This window comes from Ambystoma mexicanum, chromosome 6q (genome assembly GCF_040938575.1).
Source record: "Ambystoma mexicanum isolate Mex_15411 chromosome 6q, UKY_AmexF1_1, whole genome shotgun sequence".
Lineage (NCBI taxonomy): Eukaryota > Metazoa > Chordata > Amphibia > Caudata > Ambystomatidae > Ambystoma > Ambystoma mexicanum.
Genome location: NC_090937.1, coordinates 94,561,095 through 94,575,918, shown reverse-complemented (window position 1 = coordinate 94,575,918; position 14,824 = coordinate 94,561,095). Strand labels below are relative to the sequence as shown.

Here is a 14,824-nt window from a genome sequence, read left to right as displayed (position 1 = left end):
TTCCTTGGAACACCTCTAGTGGAAATTATATTAAGGTTACCATACAAAAAAAGGAACACCCTGAAATTTAACAGTCTTGGCTAGTTACTCAAACTAAATCCCCACATGCACTGCTCATGATCTCTCAACCATGACATCACAGATGCCCTCATTAAAGGCGTGACTGATGACTTAACAAATGAGAACACCTGTGGTATCACTGATGACCATTCACATAAGCGACCACCTCCCTCCATCGTGTTCTGAATCCCGCACTAACAACCAGTAGCTCATTCACTGATCCATTGAATCGCTTGTCCATTCAATGATGAGGAGAATTAGGGTTTTCATATTTTCATGATAAATATCTTGATAACTATAGGGAAACATAAGTTACTACTAAACTAACATCCACAATATTAGCACAGACCATAGTTTACTTGTGCAGATCATGCCTCTGCTAGTAAATTACAACTGCACTTTTGACACGTAAAGCCGGGACCGACAGTAATTTACATTCCTTAAGTACATCCCTTACCTACAACAATCAAAAGTGTATGCAGAGGAATGCTCACACGGAGTGTAATTGGTAGTGGACCTCTGTGCAGTTTGCATGATGAATAAAATGATCCGATCTGAACATAGGGGATGAGCCATCTTAGTTGTTAGGGGGCACTGGAGGAGGGCTTCTCTCTTTATGCATCTGTTTGTGTTCTTGTAAGAGTGTAAAGGTTGTAATGTACCGCATCAATGGGTTGTCAGTGCAGTTGGCCAGGAAAAAAGGCTGACAGGTTTATGATATGATCATGGCATCACTTCTTAATGGGCAGGGATTGGGGAAATAGTAGGCTGGATTTCTCAGCTGCTTGTGACATTTCATTAAGGAGTGGCACTTCTAGAAGGATATTAGATCAGGTGTTAACCACTTGATATTCACATGTAGCCTGTGAGAAAATTGCAAGTGCAAATTTCATCAACGTTGACTCCACTCATTAATTAAGATGTCAAGAAATTGAGAACCATTCAATTATTTAATAATAACATTTATTATTACATTGCTTAGGAGAAAGCATTATGAATCGCTATAGAAAACCTGATATTATTTGGTGTAGTAGCAGGCTGTTTAGTGTAGGCTGTTTGGCGTTTCCTGAATGTGAGATGATTTATAGATTCTGTGCTAAAAAGGAAAGCGAATATTCTTAAAAACTTTATGGGAATTGTGATTTTTTTTATACATTGTTAACTGAGATATAGATTGTGTACATTATTTGGAAAAAAGTGGTCTGAAGAAAACTGTAGTACAACATCAAAATATTCAACTGCCTTTATTTAATATCAAAACTTCATTTTTCTAGCTGCTTTTCGCAGCGATACAGGCATTATGTGCTGGCGCCATTTTCTTTGGGATAAAGAGTGATCTACAGGGTGGCATTCAAAACAGGTAAGTCAATACAATTCTACACTTGCCACATGTATTCAAATGCAGGAGTTGCATAAAGCTACATCCACAACAGAAATCCTGTTTTATAAACTATAAGTCATGTACATTTAACTGCGTCACTTCTTAATCTTCAAAGATCAGTTTTCAATACACATATACATTCAGTGTTTCATTGACATCCAAATACATCCTATGAACTTTTGAACTATGTAGCTGGACAATGGTCCACCATAAAAAAGCACAACGATTTTACTCCCAATAGCCATCATACAACAATTACCCATCACCATGGAAACGTTGTGTTTGGAACACGCAGGGACTTACTCATTTATTTGCAGTAGACTCTGTAGACCTGTTCGACATCTTATGCTTCCAAGAAACATGGCTTTGACATCAGCCATTGTGTGATGGATACCAAGTATTCCTTAATCCTTCAATGACCCGATCTATGGGCTGTCCCTCTGTGGGACTATTGACATTTATTAAATCGGGAATAATCTTACAATGGAGGAACATCTAACCCTGAATCCCTTTATACAGATCACGATCATCTCGACTTGCAAGAAAGCTATTCTTCCTACCCAAATGCTGGTCATCTGCAACCTATATTGGAGTCCGACAGGGATAAAAGAGAGTATCTTCATCAACATTCTCCTCATCGCTATTGATGAATTACAAATTAAATACTGAGAGCAAATTTCGTTATCTGTTGTGATTTGAATATCCATTTACTCAACATAGTGGGAACTAGGATTGCAAAGGTAACTTATCTACCACAGCTAAATTATGGATGGAAGAACTTAAAATGCGGGATATACACCTACTCAATGGCCAGTTGAAAGGTGACATACCTCCACATCATACCTGGCAGAGAGGCAACTTGTGCGTCTATTCGGATTACTTTTTTGTGTCAGCACCATTGATGGAGGAATTGGACTGAATGCAGATCAGATGTACGACTAAGAGTGATCACATGATATTATCATTGTCCTGGAAAACAGCACAACAAAAAGATCTCTGCTGCCCTTACCTTCTCTGTCCTTAAATCCTGGCAACAATCAACTTCAAATAAGCACAGAAAATGTCTCAAACTTCAATACTCAGTTCCTTATCAGCACACAAGAAAGAGAAAACTGCCTAGATTTTGATTGGTTATTACTTTCCTTTAGACTTACATCCCAGAAGCCTAGAACAACTACTCCCAATTAAAACCACACATATCATCAAGAACTTGTGAAAAAAAGAAAAAGCAAACGCTATGCTTTGAGGAAGTTAAAGCATTTACCAACAGAGGAACGTTTAAGACTCCAAAAGATAATCAATCAAAACTATAGAAATTGGCTAGTGATGTCGAGAGCCCATCGCTTACAAGTAGATGCTGAAGCGATGCTATCTGTGTTGGCAAATCACAATACCTGAAACATATGGTCTCACCTAAATAACCATAAGAACCCAGAATTGAGACTGATATTAGATGTTTCGGAAGAACAGTGGATTGCACATTTTACATCCTTGTATGCTCCCCCTCTTGAGTGCGATCTTGGGGTAAAGCTGTTGGCTGCAAAGATGTTGAACGGCGCACATGGTAGCGACTGTATGGGATCTTCATTGGGAGAAGTATGAGATGCTAGCGCAAATAAAACTACTAAGCAATTCACGGGCCCCTGTGCCGAATGTCCTTTCGAATACAAGCCTCAAATCCAATCCAGAGGCTTGGGCGGATTTACGTAGATACATTTTTGAAATGATAATTAAGAACCAGCAAGTCCCTGACACGTGGAAAAAAGCGGTTCTCATCCCGATCTATAAACAAGGAGATAGATTGGCGCCAACAAACTATAGGCCGATAGCCCTGTTAGATCCCCTAGGAAAACTATTTTCTACCATGCTCCTCAGCCGACATACCACCTGGGCTACATTAACCAATAGAAGCGTCCCATGACAAACAGGGTTCGTAAAAGGTGTTGGGACCTACTAGTTTTGAACATCTTGAAGCTTGAGGCCATAATATCGAAAACTAAACTATATGTGTTGTACATAGACCTAAAACAAGCTTTCGACTTGGTCCATAGAGACAAATTGTGGGGAAAACTGCATAGATGGCAATGTCCAACAGATATTATAGATATTATAGATGCCATCCGTGCCTGCTATCATAACACCTCTCTCCAGGTGAGATTATTGACTAAAGGAGCAGTTGCAGTGCCAATTGATACCTGGCGGCAACTCTGTTTAATTTGTACATCTCTGACCTTCCCTTCCATTTTCTCAAGAGGGAGTAAGAGCCCATCCTCCAAACTTGAACGATGCACCGTTACCATGGCTAATATACGCCAGATGACCTGATCATCCTTGATAAAATCCAGACCGGGGCTACAATGTAGACTTGATTGTTTATATGAATTTGTGAAAGCTAACAATTTGGAGATCAATACTACTAAATGCCAGAGTATGGGCCTCATTACCAATTGCCCGGCATGGACACAACGGTGGCGGTAAACCCGCCGCCACCGTTGTTTCCATGCCGGGCGATCACAACTCCTGTAGGCGGGAGGTGATGTTCCCGCCAGGTCTGACCTGGCGGGTTTAACACCGCCCGCCTGCAGGCGGACGAGGAAACACCGGCAGCATTACGAGATAGGACTCAACGGGAATGGAGATTAACACCATTCCGCCTCCGTGATTCCCGGGAAACCGGGGTTGTAATGCCCCGGTAATTCCTGGAATCACAGAGGCGGAATTGTAATACGAGTGCGGCGGTAACCAGGCGGTTTTACCGCTGCGGTTACCAACAAACTCGTAATGAGGCCCTATGATTTTCAGAGATAACTAAGGAAGAAGATGTAAAAAACTGTACATTTTTCTCCAGTCAATTAAACTTACCAAGGTGCATACCTATAAATACCTTGGAGTATGGCTGAACTCGAGCATAAGCAAGCGACATTGGGTAAAGGCGTTAAAAAGAAAAGTAGATTCACTGGCAAGAAAAGGTACATTTCTTCACAAAAAATATGGCAAAGTTTCATTATAGCTGTTAGTATTATTTTACCGCCAAAAGGTAACACCAATACTAACGTATGGAGGGGAAGCAACCCAAAATCTCCCATGGCAGACCTGGGATATACTTGTAGGGTGCTTTTGGAGAAAAGTGCATGTCTCTACCTCGCTCATTCCCAATGTTGACAATATGATTTGAGGTGGCTATGCAATCGCTACATTCCATAGTACTATGGAAATCCCTGGACCTATGTCGTAAAACACTAACTGAAGATTGTTCACCACCAATCGAAATTTTAAGATGCAAACCAAATGCTGGGCATAACTGCCTCCTCAACAAATGGATATAGAATTGCAATCAATCGTTGAAGGTCTTGAATACCAATATAGAAACAATGAAAAATAATCCGTTGGCAGTCAAAAAGAGAATACAGACTCAACACTGGATTAATATACAAGAATCAAAAGTGCTCTGCACAGATGTCAAAGCGAGCGCTCTACTCGCTGTGCTATCGGACCAGCTGATAGGTGTCAATTCTGCTTGCAGAAGACAAGTCAACTATTTTTGCAGTTTTATCATTCTGGAACGCTATATTAACTTCAGATGTGTGGAACATGATTCCTGAATATCGGAACACTATTCTAGTTTGACTCATTACAGTTAGAAATGTTTTTAAACCAACCAGATGTATAGGACAAAAATGTAGATCTAATCTGATATGAAATAGATCAATGAAATGGATCAATGAAAACATTTGTAAAAAAAACTAACTCATTTAAAAAAACTAACTCATTTAAAAAGAAAATACTATTTAATTAAGATACACTTTTACCCTTCTTTAACACATTATGGGAATGTTATCTCAGAACCAAGAGCTGTTGCTGTGTGAAATATTGTGATGTTGTAGTCACAGTTATTGAATCTGGGCATTACTATTTGGCAGGGAAAAATCCGATGGAACATTGGAAACAGCTGATTGTCCGGGGAAAGCAAAAAATATCTTGGTATATCTAGCAATTGCTCAGTGTTGTGGGTTGTCAGAAAGCATTCATAAAGTCATACATTTCAATGTGTGGCATGGTGAGTTGCTTGGTATTAATGATTGCTATTGTACGAAATTTCAGACAGCTACTGAGTACTGAATCGGGGATCGAACCCGTCTTGTTCCCAAAGTGAGTAGGTTGCCCATATGCGTTCTCCCGGCCTTCTGCAATGTCGTTGTAGCTTCCTGACACGGGGGAGCAATCAGTGGGCCACTGTGTGTTCCTCTGTAGCTATGTATTTACTGCCCAGTGTCACCTCTTGACTGTCTGTTGAATGTCTACTCTGGAATGGCTAATGGGTGTTTTGTATAAGTTTTCATGTGACACCAAAGATGATCTATGCCCATAAAAGCTCTGTAAACAGAAAAGTGGTTCTCTCAAGGTCAAGTGTTTCCTTTCACTTGCTTTCCTTTTCTTGCTTCAATGCTTCCCATAAACAACAGCAACGTTGAAGTTTGCAGTCACGTGACCGGTGAGTGGCCCACACCAATCCTCCTACCCTGTTTAAGGGAGAAAGCATAAACTCCTGACCCCAGATTCAGCTACACCCTCCCCACTTCATGGTACTTCATGTTGAAGCTGAAGTGAGCCTAGCTATGGGCAGCACAACAGCCTGCTGATTGTAGTCCCCAGTCATGTGATTAGTGTATTGGGCCACAGTGACCACCACCCCAACCCACCCTGCCTAATTGAACTAGCTTTCACTCCTGTGTTGTCCCTAGACCCAGCTACAACCCTGTGCACAAAGTCCCAGCTTGGAGTTGAAGGAAGCCGATTTTTCGACTGCACGGCAGACATATCAGCGAGCCTTCTGATTGGAGGTTCCAATCACTTGACTGTCATATCACACAACAGCGACCCTCCTGACCTGCCTAAAAAGGACCGTCCTGCTCTCTTGAGTCAGGCACATCCCCCTGCACAACGCTCCTGCTTGGTGCTGAAGGGAGCCTGTCCTTGGGCTGCACAGTAGCCATTTTAAAATTAAGCATCCTGGTGATTGGAGATCCCAATTATGTGCCATCCCTCATCGTTGAACCACTAGGTGTCTTTTCACAGATTGTCCTTGGCTTAGTGAAGCAGACATCTATCACATTTGCTGTTTTGCCTGTAAGGTCCTACGGCCACAGCCGCTGCTCCTACTGCTCCCCCACTCACCTAACAAAGTAAGCACTGCTGCCATGCACTCTGTAGTCATATCCTCACTTTAACTGCCTCCCTCCATAACCCTACCAACCTACATCCTTATGATACTTCTGCCCATCTTGCTCATTCTTTTGACTTTTCCCGCTTTTTGTATCTTTTGAGGCCTCCACCTACCCCAGAAAACTTCCTGCTTCCCAGCCGCTCTCCTCCACCCTCTCTGGCCATGCCCATCGTCTCTACATCTTTTAAATAGTGCCCTGGCTGGTCCTCTCATAAGCACCCTACCTGCTCCAACATCATCTGATCCAATTATCTCTCTCTGCAGACTCACTCCATCTCTCTCTCCACCCACTCTCTCTGTAACTAAACTCACTTTGGGCCACTGGCATAGACATTCCTTCTCTAAAAGAAAAGTCCTGTCTCACTGACTTCTTTGACGCATATCACCGCAAAATCTCTGTGCTGGCCGTTACCAAAATGTGGTGTCCTCCTATCCACAATGCCACATTGGTAGGCCTCCACAAAAGACATCTGCACCTTCTCCCGACCCTGAGACAAAAAAAGGCAACTATGTTAGTTTATTTATCAGCATTCCTACCCACACTCACAGCAACTTGCTCGATCCCATTTTCCCATGTTCCTCACTTGACTCCACTGCTCTCTCTGTAAATACTTTACCCTCTGACCACTGATTCATCTACTTCACTACCTCCATTCTCTCTCCACTTTTGCTATCCCCGCACTTACCCAAAGAAAATCCAAGCATGACTCCATGGTCACAAATCCTGACCAAGTTAGGGTCTCTCTCCAAGCATTCATTTCCACCACTTGGTCACTATGTCAAACAACCCCCTGCTGAGTTCAACAATTTCCTGGCTACCCATTTTGGCTATAACTATCCAACCCACTCCTTCATCCCCTTAAACTCCTGCCCTCAACCGTAGATCTCCACAGCCATCTAACAGCTACGGTCAACTATGTGACTCACCTTACAATACTGTTGAAAAGCTCACTGCCCTACTCTCATAACTACAAGGAATATCTCCTTGCCCTTATCACTGTTCTTGGCTGTGCCAAATCTTACTACTACATTGATGTTATATCCTCTCTCTGCTCTAGCCATTGTAAAATATCCATGATCATGTAGGCCATGCTTAGACCTTGTAAACTTTGCTCCACAACCATCCCCTTCTCCACTAATTACTTTGCCACCTATATCACTTGTGAAATCACTAACATATGGGACACGCTGAACACCATTCTAGCCTTTCCCCTTCCCTGTCCCCTTCCACTTCTCTCCAGCACCCTCTACTCCTACTCTCTCTATAGCTCAAACCTCTCCCACCTCAAACATCTGAGTTTGTACCCATCCTTCACTCCAGCGACCCATTATGTGCTCCAATGCATTCATTTTCACCCAAACAATCAAAGAGTATGCACCTGCCACCTGCTCTCCTCTCACCTCCCTTTTCAATCACTGTGTATTAACTGACATCTTCCCAGCCTTCTCTAAGAATAACCAGGTTCATACCATTCTTAAGAAAAAACTTCTGTTCACTCTTACAACACTACTCTAAAACCATTGAGAGAGTTGTCATGATTGTTCCACTTGAACACTAGAAGGCACCCTCTGCATACTAGCTTCGGCTTGCAATCCATTTTCACAATTTATACTCATCTATATTTATACAGATGTTTGACTTGTCCCATTGGAAAGTATGGGGACCTCCCTTTATGATTGCACAAATGACATGACCCATAATGCACCTTTTCATTCCTATTTGGAAACCTCGCTGTTATGATATAAGAGCTTGAGAACTACAATCCTCAGAAGTCAGATGAACCTGCTTTACTTTCACTTTCCCAGATTTAGAGTGGGAGGGGGGTGAGTACCTTCTGGTGTGGGGCTCCAGGTGCCGGACATGAGCCTGCTTCGGTGTAGGGTGCTTCATTACTTAACCCCTTAAGTGCCAAGGACGAGCCATCTCGTCCTTGGCACTGGGGAGGTAATCCGAAGGACGAGATACCTCGTCCTTGGCACTTAAAGGGTTAAGCAGCTGACTGAAGGAGCACATATTGCTTGCGTTGAGTGTTTCAAGACCCTCTTACTTTGAACTGAGGGTTACTGCTTATCCCTGTTGATGTTCAATGGTGCCTGCCAGAATCTGTTTCTGCTCCAGTGCCCTTGTTGTGTGCCTGAATCCCTGTGCTCTCTGTCTGCAGCCTAGTGCCGGGCTGACTGCAGTTCTCCAGCTCCTCTTCTTGCGGCTGTCTCTGCTCCCCTGCCTACAGTCCTTTGATGTCTGCAGCGTTTGCTCTTTGCTTACAGTTCCCTTGTTCCTTACCTGGAGTCTCTTGCTATGTGTCCTCAATTTCCTTGATTCCAGTTCATAGTTTCCTTGAATTTAGCTCAGAGTTTTAATCAGTTGTTTCTCTGTAGTTTCATTGATCCTAGTCTATGGATTAGTCTCTTTTGTTTCTTGATTCCAGTTCATAGTTTATAGTCTCCAGTTCATTCCTCAATTCTCTTCTTAGTCTGAAATTCTCTTTTTGTTTTCCATCTTGAACCTCATGTACTTACACTTTCTGTTCTTTCCCCGAATATTTCTGTGAAGGTATATTTTTATTGTTATTGTCCTCACTTGTGCTTATCAAATTAAAGTAATTTGTCCATAAATTGGCTGCTCGGGTTTCCAATGGGCAATCTCTGTTCCATTCCTCTGTTTTGTCACTGTATTGTCCATTGTGCCATATTTGTTAACAGTGTGCTGGTTCCTTTTCCAGGAGCTAGTCACTCTTCTGTTCCTTCCATACAGGCTACTGTCTTGTTCGAACCCTGAGGTCCAACACAAAAGTCCACTCCTGCTACTCCATTCATTAATATTCAGAGTGAGTTTCTGTAATAGTAACTTACTCCCTGTTCTTTTCTCTTCACTGCCTTGTTTCTGTTCTACACGTACAGCCTTTCCTCTTGTGTGGGCAGGACCCTCTTCCTTATTATCTTTTGGACACATTTCTCTTTTGAGCTTTGGAGTACTTGGGATACCAGTCCCACCTTAAGTCTCAGACAGTTGTTTTTAACTTCTTTCTCAGCGACTTTGTTGTAAATACTCTAGATTTCACAAAAGCTAGACAGAAACAGTTCTCACCCCTTCTTCAAACTCTCCAAGACGCAGGTTTCAAGGAGAGTGTACTCAATGGTTTGCCTCATGTCTCCTTGACCACTCCTTTCATATCCTGTGGAACACTAACACCTCTTACCCCACCACTGTTTCAGTAGGAGTCCCACAAGTATCAGTCCTGGGTCCACTCCTTTTACCTCTATATATCTCAACCTGGTTAAACTTATCTCTTCCTCTGGCTTCTCTTACTATATCTTTACAGAATATCTTCTTTTATTTCCTCTCCTCTATCCCCGACATCCCAGAGCACACTAAAAAACTGCCACTCCACCATCTGTCACTCAGTGGCAAATTGATGCCTGATGCTAACTTCCTCTAAGACAGAAGCCATATTTCACCCAGTCTCCAGTGCCAACCCCACACTCCAATTCCCAAGATATGTTTCTTTTTGACTTCCTGGCACCATTACCTGAGGCAAACTAAATCACTTCCTGAGTGCCACTGCCAAGGCAACCAAGATCAACTTTCTAAATTTCAAGAAATCCTCCTGCATCTCATCCACCACTCTGCCAAAACTTTAATTTCCACCATGGTCCTCAATAGACTGGATTGCTGTTCCAGCCAGCGCTTAGGCCTCTCCCACTACTCATTTTCTCCCCTCAACAAAGTATACAGTTTTTCCACAAGCTCCCTCCACAACCTGTCCAGATCTTCTCCCACCTCAGCTTACGTTAGAATGCCAGTTGGCTCTTATTGCAAAATCTCTTGCTCAAGTTTCTACTCTCTGCCTTCAAATCCATCCGTTCATGGCCAAGCCCCTCACTTACCATCTGATTGTTCATGATTTTTCTCTCCTTCGTGGGCTGCACCTCTCAACAGCCTCACTGTGCCTTGTCCTCCCTATGTTGCCTACTGCTTGAACTAGTGTTCTCTACTGTACCCTTATTACTGAAATGTTCTCGCCCGACAGCAAAACAATTCACTCAGTTGAAATATATAAGACAAGGTATGTTGTGGTTAAGTTTCACTAATGAAAACCTATGAAATTCAATGAAAAGTCTTTGTTAAAGGGACATTATGGTTACAAATAAAACCAAAAAAACTCACAAATTTACCAGTTATGGTAAGCTAAGCAATCATAACTCGCGTCACCACTGTGCACTGCTAAGACTAGCACTCAGCACATCAAAGATGACATCACTTCACTTTCTATGGCGGCCTGCAGGAGGCGAAGAGTAGGAGCGAATACGGCGGCGGCACCTCCCGCCGCCGAAATAAGTTAAGTAGGGGGTGGGTAGGAAGATGGCAGTGGGGTGAGCCAGCCATCAGGCAGCTTGGAACACGGGCTTGTAACGGTGGTTCAAGCTTGCGTTCCTAGCCACCTGATTGGTTGGCTCCCACACCCAGAATGCTAATGTGCAATTGTATACTGGAGACAAATATAAAATGACAAACAATTTTCTGTCCCAAATACTTTTCTCTAGCATACAATAAGGACCATAATAGATGGACCTTTATAACTATTCACGGTCTCCATAGTCCCCTTTCTACGCAATTAATCATTAAAACACCCAGATGGCATGTGCACACTATTGCACAGGGCAGCCCTTCTATCCTTTTAATTTTTATATTTGTAACACTCCCTCAATGCCTGCTTTCAAACAGACACACATCCATCCAGCAATTGCTTCCAAAAACTGTACATATAACCCTATGACCATATTAAGCTTCCACACACCAACTGCCACTTAACAATCTTTTACAAATCTTTTGTATCTGCATTTCCCTTACTTATACAAATACATTGTACACAATGCTCCTTTAAATGCACATATGCAGTGTGCAGTGAGAGAAGTGCGTAAATAGAAGAGGCAGTACGGATGGACAAGTGCTCAGAAGAACCCAGGAAGCAAATGCCAAGGTATGCCAAGGTGGGATGCTACTGGGTAACTACTGGAGCAGAGGAGCCCCAAGGGTGGGATGCATCTTAGCCTAACATCCATTTAACAAAGTTTTTTATGTCAATTTATTAGGTTTTTATAAGTGACTATGTTTCGTGGTGATACATCACTATATATAAATTATTAATAATTCCTCTTTTCATATATCTGTAAAAACTATAAACCTCCTTTAAGACACACATTTTTTGCAACACATACTTATGTGTGTCGTTATAAGCAGTAAATGCTGGGAATGGAAATCATTGTTCAATTGCTACGGCATAAGGCTCCACCATGACCGCAGCCGAACCAAACCAAGCCACCACTATTATTCACTCTACCTATACTGCATCCTAGCTCAGTGTCCACTAAACCAATGGCCAGTGCTCATGGCTTGTAACCATTGCCAGTCTCCAAATCCAGGGGTCATTGGCTTCGGCCATGACGCATTCCCCAATGAGGAAATCGGAGTACACATTTGCGTTTGCCGAGGGCCAGGCCCACTATTCAGACACCAAAAGTATATTACTAGTTTTTCTACTTACATTCTTACACTTTTCAAAAAATAACACATAAGATAAGACATATTTCCAAAAACATGCTTGCAGGTCCTTGCTAATGCTCATCGCAAAAGTTTGTTGTAATCTAGTCCACCACTTCAGGCTGTAACCGCAAGTAGAAGATTTGTTCCCATTAAAACCTACCGATTCGGCCTTGCTGTATGCCCCAATAAGCAAATTACAGTACACATTTCTCCTTGCTCATGGCCAGGCCCATTACCCAAAAAACAATGTTATATCACTGTATTGTGTACTTACATTGTACACTTTAAAAAAAACAAAAAAATACAGGACATATTTACAAAACCATGCTTTCCAGTTCTTGCTGACCCTCTCGTGCATATTTGCTGCAATCCCATCCAGCACTTCAACCTGTACCCACAAGCACATTTTTTTTTCCCTTTCAAACCTATTCCAATTTTCGTCCGGGTCATGGCCTTATTTTTCCAATGTCACAGCCTATACCTCAAGTCACCAGTGGTGCATCACTATTTTTTCTGCCTGCATTATGACACTTTTCAAAAAATAAAACACAAACACATTTGCAAAACCATGCTTTCAGGGCCTTGACACCAAATGTATATGTTACTCACCGGATGGGAAGTATACCAAATCGGTGGCCGGAAGGCACAGGACTGAACTATTGATTGAAGCGCTAGGTCGGGGCCTCCAACCTAGCCTCCTCTCTGTGAGGGCACAAGACCTTTTTAATGATATGACTCTCTGCTGGGTAGGACCAGGCAGAGAAACTGATCGCTCAAAAGGGCGGGGAGGACACGCCGCCAAGAACCCAGCTGTAAAGGAAAAACAAGAGGTGAGCAATTGGGAATTAAGAAAGATTCCTTTCCCTCGATACTACTTTCTAGTAGTACCTGAACTATGCCCTCCCCTTGTTTCAAGGCAACCGGAACCACCTACAAGTAAGAGAGGAGAATGTAACCTATCCTGACTATAGTTGTCAATTAGCTAAGGAGAATGGATAATCATACAAAAGAAAACCCTTACCACTGATGTGCTGTTGAATCTGTAATGTCCAAAGAGTACATGAAAACGGAAGTGCAAAATAACAAATGGGAAGGTTAGTTAGGGAAACTGAACCCGGGCGGAACGAGGGCCGCACTAGAGTCGGGTAGGTGCACTATCCGCAAAGCGTCCCTGTGCACTACTGAAGAATGTCCAATGGAAGTCTGATTGTGGAAAGAGGATGGTAACAGCAACAATAAAGGACACAATTGAGTTGGAGTGTTGCAGGTGATATAGTTCAGCGGCAAGGTACAATGAGTACAGGAGATGTGCTTGTTAGCAAGTGGTGAAAAGAAGAGTCTTACCGATGCCGTGATCACAAGGTTCCAAAAGGGGCAGGCACAAGTAGTCCGTGAATGAGGAAACAGGTCTGGTACACGGGTAAGTAATTTTCCAAAAGCGGCAGGCAAAAGCAGTCCATGAAAGAAGAAACAGGTCTGGTACACGGGTAAGTAGTTTTCCAAAAGCGGCAGGCAAAAGCAGTCCGTGAAAGAGGAAACAGGTCTGGTACACGGGTAAGTAGTTTTCCAAAAGCGGCAGGCAAAAGTAGTCCGTGAAAGAGGAAACAGGTCTGGTACACGGGTAAGTAGTTTTCCAAAAGCGGCAGGCAAAAGCAGTCCGTGAAAGAGGAAACCGGTCTGGTACACGGGTAATTAAAGTAGGATTGAAGACGGAACTTCTAAATACCGGGATGCAACTTTAATCAGAAGCAGCGTTTCGCCCGGTTCCGAGGTTTAAATCGGGAAGGAGAAGGCAGAACCGGACGAAACCGAGGCTCACGCATCATCGCCTCTGAGCTGACAGCGGGAGGCGGAAAGCTGGGAATTGTAGTCCAAACTTGCCGCAGAGTGCTGCGGAGTGAGCCGAAGCCACTATTTTCCAGGGCAGTTGCCAGTGGGCGTAGAATGGGTTTGCAATATGACGCATACCCTTACGGAGGGCAATAACCTTCCTTCGGGCCTGCCGAGGCGTAACAGTATATCACTAGCTTTTCTACTTACATTCTTATACTTTCAAAAAGTAAAACACAAGACATATTTCCAAATGCATGCTTTCAGGTCCTTGCTAATGCTCGTCATGCAAGTTTGTTGTAATCTAGTCCACCATTTCAGGCTGTAACCGCAGGCAGAATATTTTTTCCCATTCAAACCTACCACTTTGGCCATGCCGCATGCCCAAATAAGCAAATGACAGTACACATTTTTCCATGCTGACGGCTAGGCCCATTGCCCAATGTTAGAAAGCTGAAGGTGTCTCACCCGCTAGTGCCTGGGATCTGTCATCCAGGTGGCCATGACACGGTCATCGCTTTTGGATCCAGTTCCTGGGGGTGGACCAGTGCGCGAGGATCACCTGGGTGTGAGGGTCTTTGGGCAGTGTGATACCCGATGGCGAGACATGGTATCCCCTTCCCTGTAACACCTTTACCCCATCCTACCAGGTAGGATACTTAGGAGTTCAACCCCACCCCCTTTCACAACACAAACACTTTCTCATGGACAGCTCCCTATGAGAGAAAACGGACTGTATACCTGACATGTCCCAATACGATAGTCATGCATGTTCAGGCAATTA

The 14,824-nt window shown here is 43.1% G+C and overlaps 1 protein-coding gene across 1 annotated transcript in view; it reads left to right on the top strand.

The window, feature by feature from the left end:
- Nucleotides 1-14,824, top strand: part of LOC138515171 (broad substrate specificity ATP-binding cassette transporter ABCG2-like) — an 861,659-nt gene that overhangs the window by 497,100 nt on the left and 349,735 nt on the right. The window contains exon 9 of the mRNA XM_069630157.1: nt 1,335-1,420. Within this exon, the coding sequence (XP_069486258.1) occupies nt 1,335-1,420 (86 nt within the window). The remainder of the gene's footprint in view (nt 1-1,334; nt 1,421-14,824) is intronic.